The sequence below is a fragment of the Lissotriton helveticus genome, chromosome 3_1, assembly GCF_964261635.1.
Source record: "Lissotriton helveticus chromosome 3_1, aLisHel1.1, whole genome shotgun sequence".
Classification (NCBI taxonomy): Eukaryota; Metazoa; Chordata; class Amphibia; order Caudata; family Salamandridae; genus Lissotriton; species Lissotriton helveticus.
The window spans coordinates 815,288,264-815,307,036 of NC_136061.1; the positions used below are offsets into that span (position 1 = coordinate 815,288,264).

General features: G+C 45.9%; 1 protein-coding gene across 5 annotated transcripts in view; it reads right to left on the reverse strand.

The window, feature by feature from the left end:
* LOC144822995 (3-galactosyl-N-acetylglucosaminide 4-alpha-L-fucosyltransferase FUT3-like) overlaps positions 1-18,773 on the reverse strand; it is a 1,018,227-nt gene that overhangs the window by 992,000 nt on the left and 7,454 nt on the right. For all 5 annotated transcript variants that reach the window (XM_078681091.1, XM_078681090.1, XM_078681093.1 and 2 more), the window contains exon 2: positions 5,279-5,452. In XM_078681091.1, the coding sequence (XP_078537217.1) occupies positions 5,279-5,288 (10 nt within the window). In that variant the 5' untranslated portion in view covers positions 5,289-5,452. The remainder of the gene's footprint in view (positions 1-5,278; positions 5,453-18,773) is intronic.

Here is an 18,773-nt window from a genome sequence, read left to right on the forward strand (position 1 = left end):
CTGGATAGTTTATGTAATAGCTTCATGTGGCAGTTTACAAGACCTAGACGGAGCTCAAAATGTATGATTTTACCAAAAAGAATGAGAAGAAAATAGCATGAGGAGCCCAGGGGCTCCCAGTATTATATTATTGGGCATGTATGTTACAATATTTCGCAGTATTATTAACTGGTGAAACGCAAGAAGGGAAAACGACCATAGTACCATCTCTATATTAACTTATGTTAGGCTATGGTGTGAAGGTGTTTAAGGAATCCAGGGAAAAATTACTATAAAAAGACTAAGTTTAAGACATTTGAAGGGGCCTTTAAGATTTGGGTTCAGATTTAAAAGAAACTTCCTATCACTAAAATAAATTGGTATATCCCCCTGTGGGATTCCCCTTTCCTTTCGGGCATATTTCATAATGGTATGTGCAATCGACATAAAGCCTGTGGTGCATTGAGACTGGAATATTTTTTTGATAACGGCCAAGTGTGCTCCTTTGTACAGATGCAGGAAAAATGTGGGTTAACAGAGGAGTACTTTTATAAATACCTGCAGATTCTGGATTTGGCAAGCTAGATGAAAATCAATTGTCAGTTGTCAAATACCAAGTAGTAGATATAGTAGATCAGGTGGGCTGAATTGGGCAGATATATTAGGCCCTGATGGAGGAGCTTCCAGATGATATGGAATTACAGAATGATAAGTCGGAGTCCAGGCTGGGGGTTAAGAGGCTGTAGACTTCTTTAGATCTGTGTAATGAGGTCATCTTTACCGCAAGTATTAGGAGCCAACATTTTAAGACAGTGTTTGTTTTTGATCTATATTATACACCCAAGAAGTTATTTAAATGGGGAAAGAGGGCAGACTCAAAATGCCATAGAGGTGTCACGGAAGGAGCCTATCTAGTACACATGTATAGTACTTGCCCCCAGCTGGCGAATTTTATACAAGAGGTAGCACTCTTCGTTGGCCAGATTTTGAATCAGCGGGTGAATTAAAAGCCCCAAGCAATTTTCCTGGGGGGTTAGTGAAGACGAAGGATTAGCTGGGGGAGAGGGGGGAGATTCTATTTATTTTTGTTGCAATGGCCAAGGCACAAATTTGCCTGGCATCTGGATGGGTCAGGCAGGATCCCCCAACATTTCTGGAGTGGAGTTCACGATTTTTGGTTATGTATAATATGGAGAATGATCTTTACGAACAAAAAGAGAGGAGGGCACGGAAACGAGGCAGACTGATTTGGGCTTCAAGCAGCTACCAATGGAATAACAGTAGGATAAAAAAAATATTTGTGTCAAGAGTTCTTCGCAATGCCGAATTGCACTATTCAGTCAATGAGAAAGAGTTGTTGACTTGTTGGTGGGCCTCTGAGACCTTTCAGTGTTATCTATAGGAAGCCTTTTGTGGTACAGACTGATCATAAGCCTTTAGTGCTCATTCTAGGAGCCACCAACTCCAAAAACACACTTAGGTTGGCCAGGTTTTCCTCGAGACTACTACAGTTTAAATTTGATGTAAAACACATTCCTGTGGGAAACTATCACGTTTTCCCAGCAAGGGAAGTGTCTCTGAGAATGATGTTTACAATGACAGTTGTTTGGTTGCTGCTGTGGAGGTGGAGAAAATTGATCCGTTTTCTGAAGTGGAGTGAAAGGCTGCCACTAGTGAAGATGTTGATCTCAAATTAGTATCCAAGTACATCAAAATACAAAATAAAAAAGAGAAGAAGAATTTGCCCTTGTATCCAACCATTCAGTAAAGTGTTTGAGGAATTGTCTCTGGAAGATGGATTAGTGATGATATCTGATACAGTGATCCCTCCAGAGAAACTCAGGATGCTGATTTTAGAAAAAAAACCTAAGTGATGGGACATTTAAGGGCCACATTTATAGAACGCAGAGTGAGTTCAGCATTTTGGTGGGCGCAAATGGACAGGGAAGTTGATTTGATTGTTAAGGACTGGGTTGTGTGCTCTACTAGTGGCATGACTGAAGACAGCCAAATCCCCTTTAATACCGACTGAATGTCCCGCTAATCCATGGCTAAAGTGGGGTATTGACTTAGGGAGACAGTTCAATTCACTTCCCAGCCACTCACGAAATGTCTTAGTACTCTGATTATTATTCCGAATGCCCGGCAGCCAGATCATAGAAACTGATTCTAAAGCTGTATTGAATTTCCAGAAAGATATATTTGTGTGAGAAGGTTACCCAGAGGTTCTGGTTTCAGACAATGGGGTTCAATTTTTATCAGATGGGGAAGATTTCCTAAAGACCAGTAGTATCAAACATCCCAAAAGTTTCTTCAATCACCCCAAATCCAATGGTCTGGTTGAGCAGTTTAACCATGTTTTGGCAGTGTGTGTGCAATGGTTTTGTCAAACAGATATGGGTGAGCACAGCTATTCAAACAATATTGTGGTTTTAAAGGATCATGCCCCCTCAACAACAAATGTTTCCCCTTTTGAGCTACTAAGGGGTAGGAAACCCATGACCCAATTCAGATCTGCTTGGATGCCAAGGTGGCCAAAAAATAAATAATAATAATAATATAAAAGTGTCTCTCGAGGAATTAGACACTGGTGTACGTGCAAAGGTTACCAGTGCTCAACCTAGGTAAAAAGAATACTATGATAAGAAGAGTGTGCGCGTTAACCCAGTTGTTGTTGAGGACTATGTATGTTTAAAAAAGTCCATGTTTGTTAAGAAGGGAGAGACCAAGTTTTCGGAACCAGTTAGGGTTGAGAAAATATGTGGTAGTGCGGTATGTGTTGATAGTCACGATTGGTGGAATATCGCCAACGTTGGCTATGTGTTACCCAACCAGAACAACGCTCAAAATGTTGTTTGGGGGGAAAAAAATGTGTCTCCATGGGTCTAGTTCACAAAAACTGCATGAGTCAGGTTTGAATGTGTCTCAACCTGTGCGGAGGAGTGTGAGGGAATGTACAATTCCAGTGAGGTAAAGGTAATATTTGTTTTTCTTATAAGGAGGAGTGTAAGGTAACATATGATTCCAGTGCGATACAGGTAGTTTTTGTTTGTTATATCTGTTCTGCTCCTGTTGTTTTTTTATGTTGTTATACATTATAATATGTATTTTGTTCGTTTTTTTATTTATAGTTATTTATTATTTATTGTTTGGTTTGCCCTTCTGACCATCACTGTTTTTGATATATTGGACAGCTGCATTTGTAACCATTTTATGAAGAATATTACACATTGATTATGTTGGTTGTAAAGGGAAAGACCCATGTAGTATTTTGGTCTGTGCTCTGTATCGCCTTGTGACACTCATTTGCGGAAGGTTGGTGTGGAGCTGACATTCAATGGACTGTTAACATTTGAATTGTGGTGAGTTTGTGATCAGAGTGTACGGTTAGAAGGTGCAGCTCGGTTGGTTTCCCTGTCATTTCCTGCTCAAATAAACGTATGCATTTAAATCTCATTGTTTCGTGTTGATGATAACCATAAAAAACGTAATACCTTACGCCAGATTCTAAAGGTGGTAACTCACTGCTGCCTTGTAGCAACAGTTGATGACAAAACAGGTTACCCACGGTCGTAATGTCATCAAGGCCTTCCAGGCCAGGCTGACAGGGCTCTCTTAGAGCATGTCAGTGCATCTCTGCCTTGCCTAAGGACGACAGCACGGTTGCAGCAGGGTGAAGTAAGGCTGGGAAGGTGAAGGAGGTTGTTTAAGCGTGCAAGATTGGAACTTTTTCACAATTGGATCAGGGAGCTGAGGCAATGTAAGTACGGCTCCCCCATTACCACTCCGATGATTTTGGAGGCCATAAAGTTATGGCTCTGTAAAAAAAAAAAGGGGATTTACTGGAATGTTCCCTCCCCCCCCCCCTCGGGATTCCTAGTGATATCATAGACAACTCGTGCTTCGCTCTTGTTGTCTATTTGAGGTCTCTCAGAACCCCTGGGTGAAAAAACATACCTGTAATTCATGGTTACCAATCTATAATTCTAAAATTAATACTGGGAATCAACTAAGATGGCTGCTGCTGTTGTGTTAGGTTTCATTCAGCATGCCAAACATTTTTTCTTATATGGATGAGGAGCATATTTGAAAAATGCGTCCTCATGTTAGCATCCTGCAGCACTAAGTATAACTTCCATGGTCAAACTAAACCCCTCACTTTGTTCCTTATCATTTACTGCAGTCTCCTCCATAGAAAACAGCCTAATTGATACAGTTCATATTACAGCAATACTGTGTTCCGGTGAGCCTGTAATTTTTGATGAACATAGAAAGTTAGGACTCTGATTGTCCATCACAAATTTCTACTGATGCTACAGCAGAACACCAGGGAATCAACTGAAACACTGCTACTTCTATTGCAAGTTTTACTCACAACTATTCTTCCTCACATGGACGAGGAACATGTGTGGATTTATAGAAAATGTGCTCTCATTTTAGCTAATGAAGCACTATCCAAAATTTCAACGAGAATCATTAAAGAATACCATTTTATCTCATAGATAGGCCATCAAATCCCAGCAGAGGATCACGATTTTGTATTGGGTGAATTTACCTTAGAACTCCCCACAATTCCTACAATTAGTGTCATGCAAACAATAAATAATATATACTGTGACACAAATATGTTATTACCCATTCCATATGCTACTTTCTGTGACTTATAACGGGCAATGCACTTTAATAGGGCAAAAATGGCATAACCAAACAAATCTAGTACATATCCAACACCTACTGTTTCATCTAAATTAACTGCACACCATCAATAAACAATTTTGTGAAATTCATCGCACATTTCAAGGGCCTGATTTAGAATAGTAATATTATCCAAGTGGGTGGTTATTCCTATTTGTAGTTAAGGGCTGGTGTAGTTTAGGGCCCTTGGTTTCACATCAGGCTCTCTGACTCCTACCCAGTCAACAATAACCTGAAAGTGCCTCCCCTTGCACAACATTGCTTAATTAGAACCCTGAAATGTTGAGAGCTCACCGAAGTCAATGGAGTGGCAAAGGGCCAATACAGGCTGGGATAGACCTACTTCAACAGTTCAATGGCAGACACTCTTTCTCTCTGTATAATTTAGAACAGTCTGCGCACAGTGGGTGGAATATTCTAATAGCATTACAGCCCTTCTACCTAGAGCTATACCAGTTTGTTGAAGGCCCTGACCTAAGTTATAGAGCTTGTCTGGGGCTTGGGACTATGTATTGTGTATAGTGGCCTTAAAAGAGTGAAATAGCTTAAGGCCAAAGGGCTGGTAATGTATGCTTAAGAACTAATAAATAAGTCCACTACTTACCATTTTCCATGTCCTGGCCGTCTTCAAAGTAAACCTAACAGTGAAGGACCCTCTCAGGAACCAAAGGGTGAATGAAAGCAGTGACTACGTCGAGCCCCAAGTCTTTTACTGATTCAGAGTGTTCACCATTCCTCAGCTGGGCCTGCCTCTCTCAAGGTGAAGGCTGGGTAGTGCCTGCAGAGAATGTTGGAATATGTTGAGTGAAAGCTACCTCACACTGCTGTATCACCAAGTCTTTTTTATGCTGATCATCACCACAATTGTAATCATAGATTGGCAGCATGAAGGGGCGGGAGTTTGTTGGATAAATATCAGCTTTCCTGAGTAGCCAGATGTGGGGTAAATACTCATGAAAACCACAGAAATCAAACAAAAGTTTCCCAGGGCACTATGATATAAACTCTTTGGGGCGGATTTATAAAGAACTCACGCAGCGTGGCATGTTGCTGCACTTCGCTGCATAAATGAGAGAGAGTTGAAAAGCGTCATCTCTACTAAGATATGGAACTTTTCAGCTACCTCTCGTGGGGAGCGACCTGACCCTGTTTGCGGGTCAGGTCGCTCCCCACGCCGCACGGCTCCCACTGTGCTCCCTTGACCCCTGCTGCCACTGCAGAGAGTACGCCGCTGACATGCTCCCATGGTCTTGTCCTGGTGACTGCTTTGTGCTTTTGTTGACTACTTTGTGCCTCTTTTCCTGTAATTTATTTTACTTCTTTCATCTGTATTGCATTTGTATTGCATTCGTATTGCATCTGTTGTCGCCCTTAGTGCCCCTGCGCTCTGTACCCCCCGCTCCCCACTTCCCGCCGCTGCACCCCTGTGGCCCAGCCTCTTTTGCCTTCTGTGTCCCGTACTGTCCCCCTTCGCCCATTGGCCGCCCGCTCCCGCCTCCCAGCTGCTCCTCCCTCCCACTTCGCCTTTTATGGTGGACGCCGCGCGGAAGCGCAGCGTGCGCGCCGCAGGCACGCCAACGGCAAGCCCGTCTGCGCCAGTCCGCGCCTGGACCGTGCCCAGCGCCAGAACCCCTGGACCCCGAGGCCACCGCAACACCAGACTGCACTACAACTCCAACACCCTCCACGCACTCAACGTCGGACCAGCTCACTCTTGCCACCGGGCAGCCCGAAGAACACCCAAGGGCCCTTCTCCTGCCGGAACTGCAGCTTCACCAGCATCCGGCCCGCCAAACCATCAACCAGAGAACCCAACCACCTCCGATGCATCCTCCTCAACACCCGCTCCGCGTGCAAGCACGCCATCGAACTCTGGGACCTCCTAGACTCAACCACCCTGGACGTCGCCTTCCTGACGGAGACCTGGCTGAACGCCACCTCGGCACCAGCCATCGCCATAGCCATCCCTGAGGGCTACACAATCTCCCGCAGAGACCGCACCAACGGATTGGAGGGGGAATCGCCATCATCCACAAGGACACCCTCAGAGTCACGACCAACGCCGACGGCACCCTCACCACCGCCGAGCACATGCACTTCCAGATCCACCCCAACACCACCCTCAGAGGAACACTCGTCTACAGACTACCCGGACCACGACCACAGTTCAGCGACACTATCGCCGACCTCGTCAGCACCCATGCCCTCGGATCTACGGACTACATCCTCCTCGGGGACCTGAACTTCCACCTCGAGAACAACAACGACGCCAACACCACCGCCCTAATTGACAACCTCGCCAACCTCGGACTCAAACAGCTCGTGACGACACCCACCCACGCCGCCGGAAACACACTGGACCCCATCTTCTCCGCAAGTCCCCACGTCTCCTTCAACCATACCACCGAACCCCACTGGACCGACCACAGATGCGTCCACTTCACCTTCAGGAAACCCACCACACACCACCGCACCCAACAGTTGCCACGCCGCCGCTGGGGCAAGGTCACCGAGGACCAACTGATCACCACCCTCGCCCTCAGTCCACCCGACGACCCCACCGACCCCGACACCACTGCCATCAACTGCACCGAGACCCTCGCCCCCCTCAAGACCTCCACAACCCATCGCACCAACAAGAAAGCCGCATGGTTCACCGAAGACCTCCGGACCTCCAAACACTCCAGCTGGAGAAGAGATGGCTTTGCGACCAAACTCCAGACAACCACACAGCCCACAATAACGCCACCCAAAGACACCACCAACTCATCAGGACCGCCAAGAGGACCGCCTTCAAGAACCGCCTGGACAACAACGCACACAACTCCAAAGAGCTCTTCAGCATCGTGAAAGAACTCTCCAACCCCAGCTCCAACACCAACGACATCCCACCTTCACAAGACCTGTGCGATTCACTGGCCACCTTCTTTCACCGCAAGATCGCGGACATCCACGACAGCTTCAACTCCGACACCCCCACACCCACCGCCGACACCGCCCCCGCGACCTCCACCTGCACCAGTCGCCTGACCACCTGATCCAACGTCAGCGAGGAAGACACCATCAAGACCATGAACTCCATCCACTCCGGATCCCCATCGGTCCCATGCCCCCATCACGTCTTCAACAAAGCCGGCACAGTCATCGCACCCCATCTCCGGAAAACCATCAACACTTCCTTCGAGACAGCTACCTTCCCGGAGAGCTAGAAACACGCCGAGATCAACGCCCTACTGAAGAAACCCAAGGCAGACCCCAAGGATTTCAAGAACTTCTGGCCCATCTCCCTGCTCCCCTTCCCGGAGAAAGTCACAGAGAAAATCGTCAACAGACAGCTGACCCACTACCTCGAAGACAACAACATTCTTGACCCATCCCAGTCCGGCTTCCGCAGCAACCACAGCACCGAGACCACCCTCATTGCCGCCACCGACGACATCAGGATCCTGATGGACAAAGGAGAAACAGCCGCCCTCATCCTTCTGCACCTATCAGCAGCCTTCGACACGGTCTGCCACCGCATCCTGACAGCACGCCTCCACGACGCCGGAATCCAAGAGAAGGCCCTGGCATGGACCACATCCTTCCTCTCCGGAAGAACCCAGAGCGTCCGCCTCCCACCCTTCCGCTCTAAGACCACCGAGATAATCTGCGGCGTCCCACAGGGATCCTCCCTCAGCCCAACGCTGTTCAATATCTACACGGCACCGCTCGCCCAGGTCGCACGACAACATAACCTCATCATCATCCCTTACGCCGACGACACCCAGCTGATCATATCCCTCACCGAAGACCACCACACCGCCAAAGACAATCTCCACAGAGGAATGAAGGCCGTCGCCGAATGGATGATGGAGAGCAAACTGAAACTGAACTCAGACAAGACGGAGGTCCTCATCCTCAGCTCCACCCCTTCAGTCTGGGACGACTCATGGTGGCCCACTTCGCTAGGAACACCGCCAGAACCCACCGAACACGCACGCAACCTGGAGATCATCGTCGACTCCACCCTCTCCATGACCAAGCAAGTCAACACCCTCCGAATACTCCGCAGAATCTTCAAATGGATCCCCTCCGACACGAGAAAGACCGTCACCCACGCCCTCGTCACCAGCAGACTGGACTACGGGAATGCCCTCTACGCAGGAACAACAACCAAGCTCCTGAGACTGCTCCAACGCATCCAGAACGCCGCGACCCGACTGATCCTCGACGTCCCACGACGCAGCCACATCACACCCCACCTGAGAGACCTGCACTGTCTCCCCGTCGACAAGAGGATCAGCTTCAAGCTCTTCATCCACGCACACAAGGCCCTCCACAACACCGGACCTACATACCTCAACGACCGACTCAGCTTCTACAACCCCACACGCAGCCTCCACTCGGCCAGCCACGCCCTCGCCACAGCTCCTCGCATTCGGCATCCGGAAAACCACCGCCGGCAGTAGATCCTTCTCCTACCACGCCGCCTTGAGACCCTCACGGGTATGTAGCGCGCTTTACAAATGTATTATTGTATTGTATTGTATTGTATTGTCTCTGAGGCATTCTTGAGGCTGTCTAGAGCCAACACAGGCGCCCTTACACCATGGTGAAAGGGTGCCTGTGTTACAGGCAGAATTGATTTAGAGCAGGAAAGGATACCTTTCTGCATAAAAACAATCCAAAGAGGAAATAATGAGGAGAAAAAAATGTATCTTCCTTACACCTCTTTGGTAGGTGTACGGATGCGCACTAATTTCTTGCAATTTCAACTTTACAAAAATTTGTAAATCTAGAATGTCATGAAATTCTTGGGTGGATGCAGGAGAACATCCATGCTCCACTCATGGACTGCCTACCACTAAGAAATCAAACAGTGCAGCAGAAACCACACAAGGCCAAGCATATCAAGCCTTGCATGGCTTTGTAAATGCCAAATAAGCCTTTGTTTTGCCCTGCGCTGACTTGCGTGATGCAACGGCGTCGCAGAGGCTACGTAAAACTGCCCCTTTATGTGGAAGCTGCTTTGCAGCTCACCATACACATATGAAGTTTGAAAGACTAATAGGGAATAAACCAGATTTAAGGACATCCTACATGCCGCGGCATTCTTAACCAGAGCCTGAATAAATGTGATTGCATCACACCCTTCTTGATGGAACCAGCTCCCCTAGGGCTGTAGCTACAAAGGGGTTCAGCAAGGCCAGGGCCCGCCATATTATCTCCCCCTTAAATCTGAAGGCCCCTCATGAGAATTTTCCGTTCTGCACCAGTGTTGTCAACTTGAGGAGGGTTTGATTTATGGTCTTCTTTAAGCAAAATTATGAGTAATGATGTGAAATGCAAATCTGACATTTAGATTTCAGCGCTAAATGTGTCCTTGCATTAATTTTTGACGTGAGGACGTATTTCACGCTAACATAAATAATGCAAAAATATGATTGTCGCAAACAAAAGCCACTTGAGTTTTGGTTGTTCACATTGTTCCTGAGCTCCCGTACTATACGTTTGCCATGAACAGTGGTGTAATTACACAATATGGTGTATTAATGAAATTTAAGTTTAACATAAAATTCCTCAAATTACGCAGCTTTAATTAAAAATGTGCCCAGGCCTATTTATATTTGCACTCTGGAAATTGCAGTTCTTTTTTCGTAATTGGATAAACAGAACTGCCGATCCCAGAATGCAAAGTAAAATCATGAACAGGATGAGCTTTTCAGACCAGGACCCGGGAAACTTCAGAGCTCTGTGAGAGAGAAGTGCATGCACCGAGTAATCTGTTGCTTGCACATCTGGTGGCACTGGTGTCTAGCTTCCAGGGGAGGATTCTCCATTAGAGCCCTGGGGCTGTGCCCCCCTCAAATTATTTCACATTCCTGTACAAATAATAAATAAATCGATTTATTTAGAAATATGATCCTATCTGTAAACAAATCTATATATTTAAGTCTGGACTGTGTATCCCAGGCTGCCTGCCCTGCCTCGCTCTGAGTCAGGATACAGAATCCAGGCAGTAAATCAACTTTCTGAACTGGGAGGCACAACTCAGGGCGTACTGTTCGGTATACAACCTTTACCACGCAACTTTTACAACGACCTACCATTACCACGCAATTTTTACAACACAGGATCCATTACAACGAAGTACCATTACAACGCATGTATTTACAACGCAGGTACCTTTACAACGCATACCATTACAACGTAAGTATTGGTAAGTATATAATTTTATCAAAAATATTATAAGTTTGGGTTTTTGGGTAAAGGGGTATTTTTAGTGTTCAGGGTCAGTTTTGGGTTTTTGGGTAAAGGGGTATTTTTAGTGTTCAGGGTCAGTTTTGAGTTTTTGGGTAAAGGGTTATTTTTAGGGTTTAGGGTCAGTTTTGTGTTTTTGGGTAAAGTGGTATTTTTAAGGTTCAGGGTCAGTTTTGGGTTTTTGGGTAAAGGGGTATTTTTAGGGTTCACGGTCAGTTTTGGGTTTTTGGGAAAAGGGGTATTTTTAGGGTTCAAGGTCAGTTTTGTGTTTTTGGGTAAAGGGGTATTTTTAGGGTTCAGGGTCAGTTTTGGGTTTTTGGGTAAAGGGGTATTTTTAGGGTTCAGGGTCAGTTTTGGGTCTTTGGGCAAAGGGGTATTTTTAGGGTTCAGGGTCAGTTTTGGGTTTTTGGGTAAAGGGGTATTTTTAGGGTTCAGGGTCAGTTTTGGGTTTTTGGGGAAAGGGGTATTTTTAGGGTTCAGGGTCAGTTTTGGGTTTTTGGGTAAAGGGGTATTTTTAGGGTTCAGGGTCAGTTTGGGGTTTTGGGTAAAGGGGTATTTTTAGGGTTCAGGGTCAGTTTTGGGTTTTTGGGTAAAGGGGTACAGGGTAAAAATTAAGTACAATTAAATTTAAATTACATTAAAATAAATTGATTAAATTAAATTAAATTAAATTAATTAAATTAAATTAAATTATATTAAACTAAATTAAATTATATTAATTTTAATTAATTTACATTAAAAAAAATATTATAAACTTACCAATACTGTAATTGTATGCGTTGTAAAGGTATCTGCGTTGTAAATACATGCGTTGTAATGGTACTTCGTTGTAATGGATCCTGCGTTGTAAAAATTGCGTGGTAATGGTAGGCGTTGTAAAAGTATGCGTTGTAACGTCATACATCCGTACTGTTCTAAAGCCCTTCATAATGAATCATTGCCATTGGAGTCTGTGGCAGTATTTTCTATAGGCCAGTCACGCAGTCAGTCATGTTTTGGGGTGTTGGTATCTCCCTGCGTTAGAGGAGCCATCCATCATTCACCGGCATAGATCCCACCCTTTCCCATTCGTCAAACGTAGGAGTGGTTACAAGCACCTCATGTGTGTTTTGGTGCCTTGTACTCCATAATGGTAAGTGTTTGAATGCTAATCTTCTATTAGGTATTTTGTTCTGAGACCCCACGCCACGCTAACCTCCCCCACTGTTACAACCCAGGTCTTGTCTGGAGGTCGCTTGCTCCCTTACAAGTGGAGCTACAGCCTTTCTTCCTCCATGATATGGATGCAAAAGACGAGTAGGCCAGTGTCTTGTTCCCTTGTGAAGTTGATACAAATATCCAATTCAAGGGCAAAGACTAGATATGTGCTTACAATAGACAGTTATCTGCTATATGACATTCAAACTGGACTGATCTTCATGCCCTTAACAACATTAATGACAAAAACATGGATTGATTTATGAACAAACAGTGTTAAAAACGTTAAGGCAATGCAGGTCAGCGATTTAGTTCCTCTCTTATTTCAAGTTTTAACTAATCTTGCCTCCCTCGAGAGTTAGCTATTTAATCATTTTGCGTTTCTTTCTGTAATTGCTTCCGTGCATACTTTGAGCTGTGCAGATCTTTATGAGAGGCTTTAATTGAGAGCTCTGACACTGACCCTGAAGCCAAAGCAAAGTGCCTGTCAGTGGGTTGGCCTCTCTGCAGAGCACACAGAACAATGGTCATACATTCCAGTTGTAATTGCAATTTTGTGAAAATGTGTGTGAAGGGGGTGCACTGATGGTAAACTATTTACAGGGCAAAAGCAACATTTAAAATAAAAAGCTTAAATGTGAGTGAGTGCAGTGTATGTTTGGACATGGTGTAGTGAGGGAGAAGCCAGGAACTGAAAAGAAGGTGGGGAAAAGGAAAGAGGTGGTTGAAGATGTTCAGATCTTTTTTTCAATTTTTTCTTCTGTATGAAAACCCAGGTTGGCCCCCACGTTTGTCCATTAAGCTTACCCGTGTCGCTCACTACATAAAAGTCATACCAAACTTTTACGCAGCACCACTTTCAAATATCACCAGCCGCCACTAGATAACACTTTTTTGTGGTCAAACGTTTTGAGAAAACACTTTATAAGGTCTCATTCAGAACATGTTTCGGCACTCCATAGGGTTCAATGATCATTCCATTTGAACAATGCTAACCCGTTGTCAAACATGAAAAAAGTCTGTGGTGTCAAGCACCACACCCATTGTACAGGTGGTGGGAGTCAGGGTAGGGTGTGAACTGAGAGAATGACAACCCTGCAAAAGCCATATGGAAACTCTTGTTTTAGGTTTGAGAATCATCGGACTGAGCCAGACATTTCTTTCCAGCATGCTTGAGCCTTCAGTTGCTCATCCACCTCTATGTGGAACAAGGTACACTTGTGTTCCTAAAAAACCTAAACATGGCTGTAAATTGGCGCAGCGGATAGGCTAATTTTTCAAAGCAAAAATGTGTCACTGCTGCTAGCTGTAGTTCGGAGAAGGAAAGGAGGAGCCTCTGACAAAAGAAGTAAAACAATAGTAAATGTGGAAAGGAGAAAGATGCTGGGCTTTTCAGCTGGTACAAGGACAACACTATATTTAAAAATCATTCCTTTTTTCCCAGCATGCATGCCAACAGAGCCTGCTCATCATCATTTCTTGAGATGGCAAACTCAAAGGCTGCGAATAAATATTGAAAATTACAACTAATGACTAGATTGTTGGGGCATGATGGACCAAAGGTGAAAGTGGTCCTGTGAACGCCCTTACCTCTGCTCCAGCACCAGTACCAGTACCATTACGCAGGCGGGATACGGAGGAGAGCGGGACAGGACCACACGTCCCAAGCTCCCTTGCGGCAACCAGCCGCCACAGACGCTGCACACACACGCCCAGAGGCGCTTTTAAAAGACACTGAGGGTTGCTGCAGCGCGGGACGCCCTAACCTCTGCTCCAGCACCAGTACCATCAAGCGGGCGGGATACAAAGGGGAGCGGGACAGGACCACACGTCCCAGGCTCCCTTGTGTCAACCAGCCACCACTGATGCTGCTAACATGCACCCGGAGGTGCTTTTAAAAGACACAGATGGTCCCTGCAGCGCGGGACGCCCTTACCTCTGCTCCAGCACCAGTACCATCACGGGGGCGGGATACAGAGGGGAGCAGGACAGGACCACACGTCCCAGGCTCCCTCGTGGCAACCAGCCGCCACCAACGCTGCACACACGCGCTCGGAAGCACTTTTAAAAGACACAGATGGTCCCTGCAGCGCGGGACGCCTTTATCTCTGCTCCAACACCAGTACAATCCAACGGGCAGGATACGGAGGGGACAGGGACAGGACCACACATCGCAGGCTCCCTCGCGGCAACCAGCCGCCACCAACGCTGCACACACGTGCCCGGAGGTGCTTTTAAAAGACAGAGAGGGCTCCCGCAGCGCGTGACACGTGCGGGTGTGCCCAGTCAGTGCCAAGCCCGGGCTAAGGGCTGGCCCGTCTGCACCCGTCAGAGCCTGGAAGAGACTGGGCAATTCCTCTAAGCCTGGACTCCCGGACTATTGGAGCTAAGGTCAGTCTTGCTTGTGTTATTTCTTCATTGTACAGAATCCGAATTGCACTGACTTTCACTTAGGAGCGCCTTCGTGTATTGGGGGCCTCAGACTAAATTGCTCACCTCAAGCCGCCTGAGACCGGGTCCCTTTTTTAATATTCTTGAAGTGAAGGGAAGGCGTGGCTTAAATACCTGCTACAAGTCCTTCGTAAAGGCGCATTAAAAATCATGGGAAAGAGAACTGGTGAGGGTAAATCCCAAATCCAATCACCCCAAAAACGCAACACCCCGCAACCAAACTTCCATTGACAGGATGCTCCAAAGGGCAATAGGTGTAGTGGCAACGGAAATCGAATTAACAGAAAGGTGTTTATAGCTGGGCACAGAACTTGTTGTACTTTGTCCTGATCAGAACAACCCATCTGTTTTACCAGCTCTGGTCATAAGTCCGCCTGCCCATCACCCAACCCCATGTACTAAAGTCTGCAGGTCACTTGGTCCCAAAGTGACCACGGAACAAACTCGCCCTGTTCTACCACGAACAAGTTAACTTCAGACAAAGGGAAACACTGGGTCCAGACGCAAGAAGCCCCCCACAGAATTCCTGGTGCCTGACGATCTTGGAACAATGGAGATGGGTCCGCTCTGCAGGAAGGCATGGCACAGCCACCATGGGTTCATATGCTGGTCAAGGACAAGCAGGCCCAAATGAGGGCCATTGTAAAGGACAAACTTAACTTCCTCCTGGAAAGGGTAGATAAGCTTGTGTCTTAAATGGGCGGGTAAGACTGAGGCCCTGGTAAGGAAGAATGATCATCCTAGACATCTAGGTTCACATCAAGATCCTCCCGTTACCATGATAGAGCGTTTAACTACAAGTGCCATGCCTCTTACCCCTATACAAAACCATATCAGCCAGGAGGGAGGGAACAAACGGCTGAGTCACCTAGTTAGGCCAAGGATTAATGATTCACCTGACTGACCGGAACAAACACAGGGCCAAACGACAAGAAGAGATAGTAGGCCCCACACAGCAAGGTCCCAGGTACATAAAAATCTCAGACAGGCGACAAGACCCAAAGCTGGAGTAAATTCCGCTCAATGTTTGGGAAGTGTTGAAGTTGGCCCAGACTTGCCATCTATTAACCTCCCACCACCCTCTCCCACATATATAATAATTCTAACTGGTGTTCCAGGGCTGAACAAGGGATCTAGGGAATCTCCTTTGGCACTTAAAAACAAATGTCTTTTTTGGTTGGCCAGGCATCGAAATTTTTCTTACAAAAACTCAGATGATATACTCATGACCCGTAGAGTGGGATGGGTAGGCTGGAGGCCAAAAATGCTACAGGGGACTGTGTTGTGATCAATTTTAGGTTGCCAAACATAGTCCAAACAATCTTAGAGCGGAACCATACAATGGGGGGTATAGGGTTTTTACTTCTGGGTTATTTCTATCCACCCAGCACTGTACCGGTATGTACAAGACAGGATGGTCCTGAGACGGGGTTGTGGGAACAGATCAAGCATCGTACCATTAGGGGTACACACCACCCTAGCCCACTTTTCAATAATCTGTCACTCCCAAACAGATTTGATTCACTGGAGATGGTGGATTGGCCCGTGTGCAGGGGGTTCCCACACGGGAATTCTGTCATAATAGGGGAAAACAGGAGGGGCACATTTGGTCGGGGGCTGATGACACTAGGGCAGGGACCAGGAAAACAGAAGGGGGTAGAGAGAGGAGCAGATAAAAAAGGGCGGAAGGTGCCTGTTAACAAACTAACTACATCTGATCATCCCCTGGAGACCTCATGTTCAGCCACAGTACAACAGTGTGTGACTGTAAACAACATAGAGAACACTGATGACCCATGCCCATATCTAGCTAGACCAAAGGCAATAAGTTTAGCACCACAAAGCCTAATAGCCAAACAGGGCGAATGCCTCCTAAATCCTGAAGCTTGTAAGGGTCCACCCAGGTTAAAATGTATTTCCTGGAACATAGCAGGTCTCGCCCCCAAACTGGATAATCTTGAATGGGGTTCATTTATTGACCAACATGAGTTCTGAATGTTCCAGTAAACCTGGGCTAGGACGGAAATCCACAGGGATGGCTAAGCTACATTTAGCATAAACGCATCCAGTACAGGCAGGGGATGGCCAAAGTGGGATTATGTACCTGGGTTGGTGTGCACTTGGGATGTGTCGCCAAACAGATAGAGACATCATCCAGGGACATTCTTTGCATTTTCTTAACCCTCCCCACGAAGATCAGAGTCGCTTTGAATAATGTATATTGCTGTCCAGTTCGCTATGGCTCAGAGTCACCAACCCTTGAACAACTAACACTTTCTTCCATCAATTCCTGAAAATGTTTGGGTTATATTGGGCGGGGATTTTAATTGTCAGTATGAACCACTAAATGGATGGACTACTGAAAATCTAAGTGATGAATACCTTCACTGGGCTATCCCGGGGCCAGACATCCCCCCAGTACGTGCAAGGTCCTCTCTAGTGTTCCAAATGAATACTCTTACATTTAAACATTCTTTGAGAGCTTGCAATGGACACACTAAATCAGATACATCAGGGCATCATACCTTTAATAGACCAGCGCAAACATCTATCATTGATTACATCTTGGTAGACTCTAAATTATGGCACAGGGTGCTAGATTTCAATATTGAGCCCCGTATCTTATACTAGAGGTAATTTCACCCTGTGATAAGAATGAATTGGTAGTATCAACACCAGTAGATCACAGGCTAAAACTGAGCAATTGCAGGAGGAGAGTGCGCTGGGGCGATTTTTGCCAATATGAAGCAGGGATGGCTCTAGTATATCAAACATCTATTCCCTTTCTTTTAACAGCAGAACATTTAACTGGGGCTGATTGGACACCAGACTTCCTTTCCAAAATATCTAATAACCATCAAAACTTAGTAAACAGTTTGGCCAATATATTTAACCCAATCAAAATAATGAAAAGGGGTGGAAATTTAAGACATCCATGCAAGCTGCCGTAAGGCCAAGTCAGATCTGATTGCTTTCATTAAAACAAATGATGGGCCCTTGATTAGAGAGAAAAGGGTGCTACATACTAAAGCCATCCTGCAAGCAAACAAAAGATTGGAAAATTAGAAACGGGAAACCCTAAACAACGCCCTAAGTGTGCATGACATGCGAACCTTCTTCAACATAGTGAACACGGGATCTCAGGTATCCAAAAGCGCAATAGAACCCAACATAGCTGAGAGGGAATGGATGTTACATTTCCAATCATTATATGTTAGGGAAGTGGATGCAGACGTTCTACTGGGCACCATTTCTATGCCACACAAGATACATTCCCCATCCATTACCCTAAAAGAGACATCAGAAGCAGTAGATAAGATTCTACCCTCCAAGGTCCCTAGGATGGACAAGATCCCAGGTTATGTTTTTCGCTCCGAACCTGCCAACTGTGTCCCTTACTTGTGCTCCTTGTTCAATGCCATAATCTGTGGAATGGAGATACCTACTACCTGGGCTGGGTCTGAAATTATACCCATTTTCAAAAATGGATCGCCACTTCTACCCGCAAATTACCGCCCAATTAGTTTAATTGATGTAAGTCAAAAACTATTTGCCCGCGTCCTTCTTGGATGGCTACAGAGCTGGATGGATGAGCTCAAGGTACTCAGCCCCCTCCAAGCTGGGTTTAGAGCCAAGATTTCAACAATTGATCAAATCATTAGGCTTAAAATGTTATATTGGAAGTGTGTACTATTAGTGGGTGGCAGCCTCTACCTGATTTTTGTGGACCTTAAGTCTGCATTTCATCTGGTCCCGAGGAGGAGATTGTGGGCACTGCTGTGGGATTTGGGCGTCCCACCCTATCTTTGTCATTTGCTGGAATGTCGCCACCAAGAGAATTATGCCCATATTAGGTATGGAAAAAATGGCGACCTATCTGCTCCATTGCCGGTAGAAAGAGGCATACACCAAGGAGGCGTTCTGGCCCTGACACTCTTCTGTCTATTTATCAATGGCTTAGTTGAGTCACTAACTGCAGAGCTAAACATTAACGCCTCTAAACTTGCGAACCGCAAAACTCCAGCAATGATGTTCGCGGACGATACCCTGCTTTTATCTAAATCACCCATGGATATCCAGAAGGCTCTTAACAATTTTATTTATTTAAAACATTTTTATTGGCTTTTCAGTGTAACAGTACACGTAAAATTCGCTTTCGTACATATAAACATCATATTTAGGCATCCTCAATGTTTACAACTTGTATT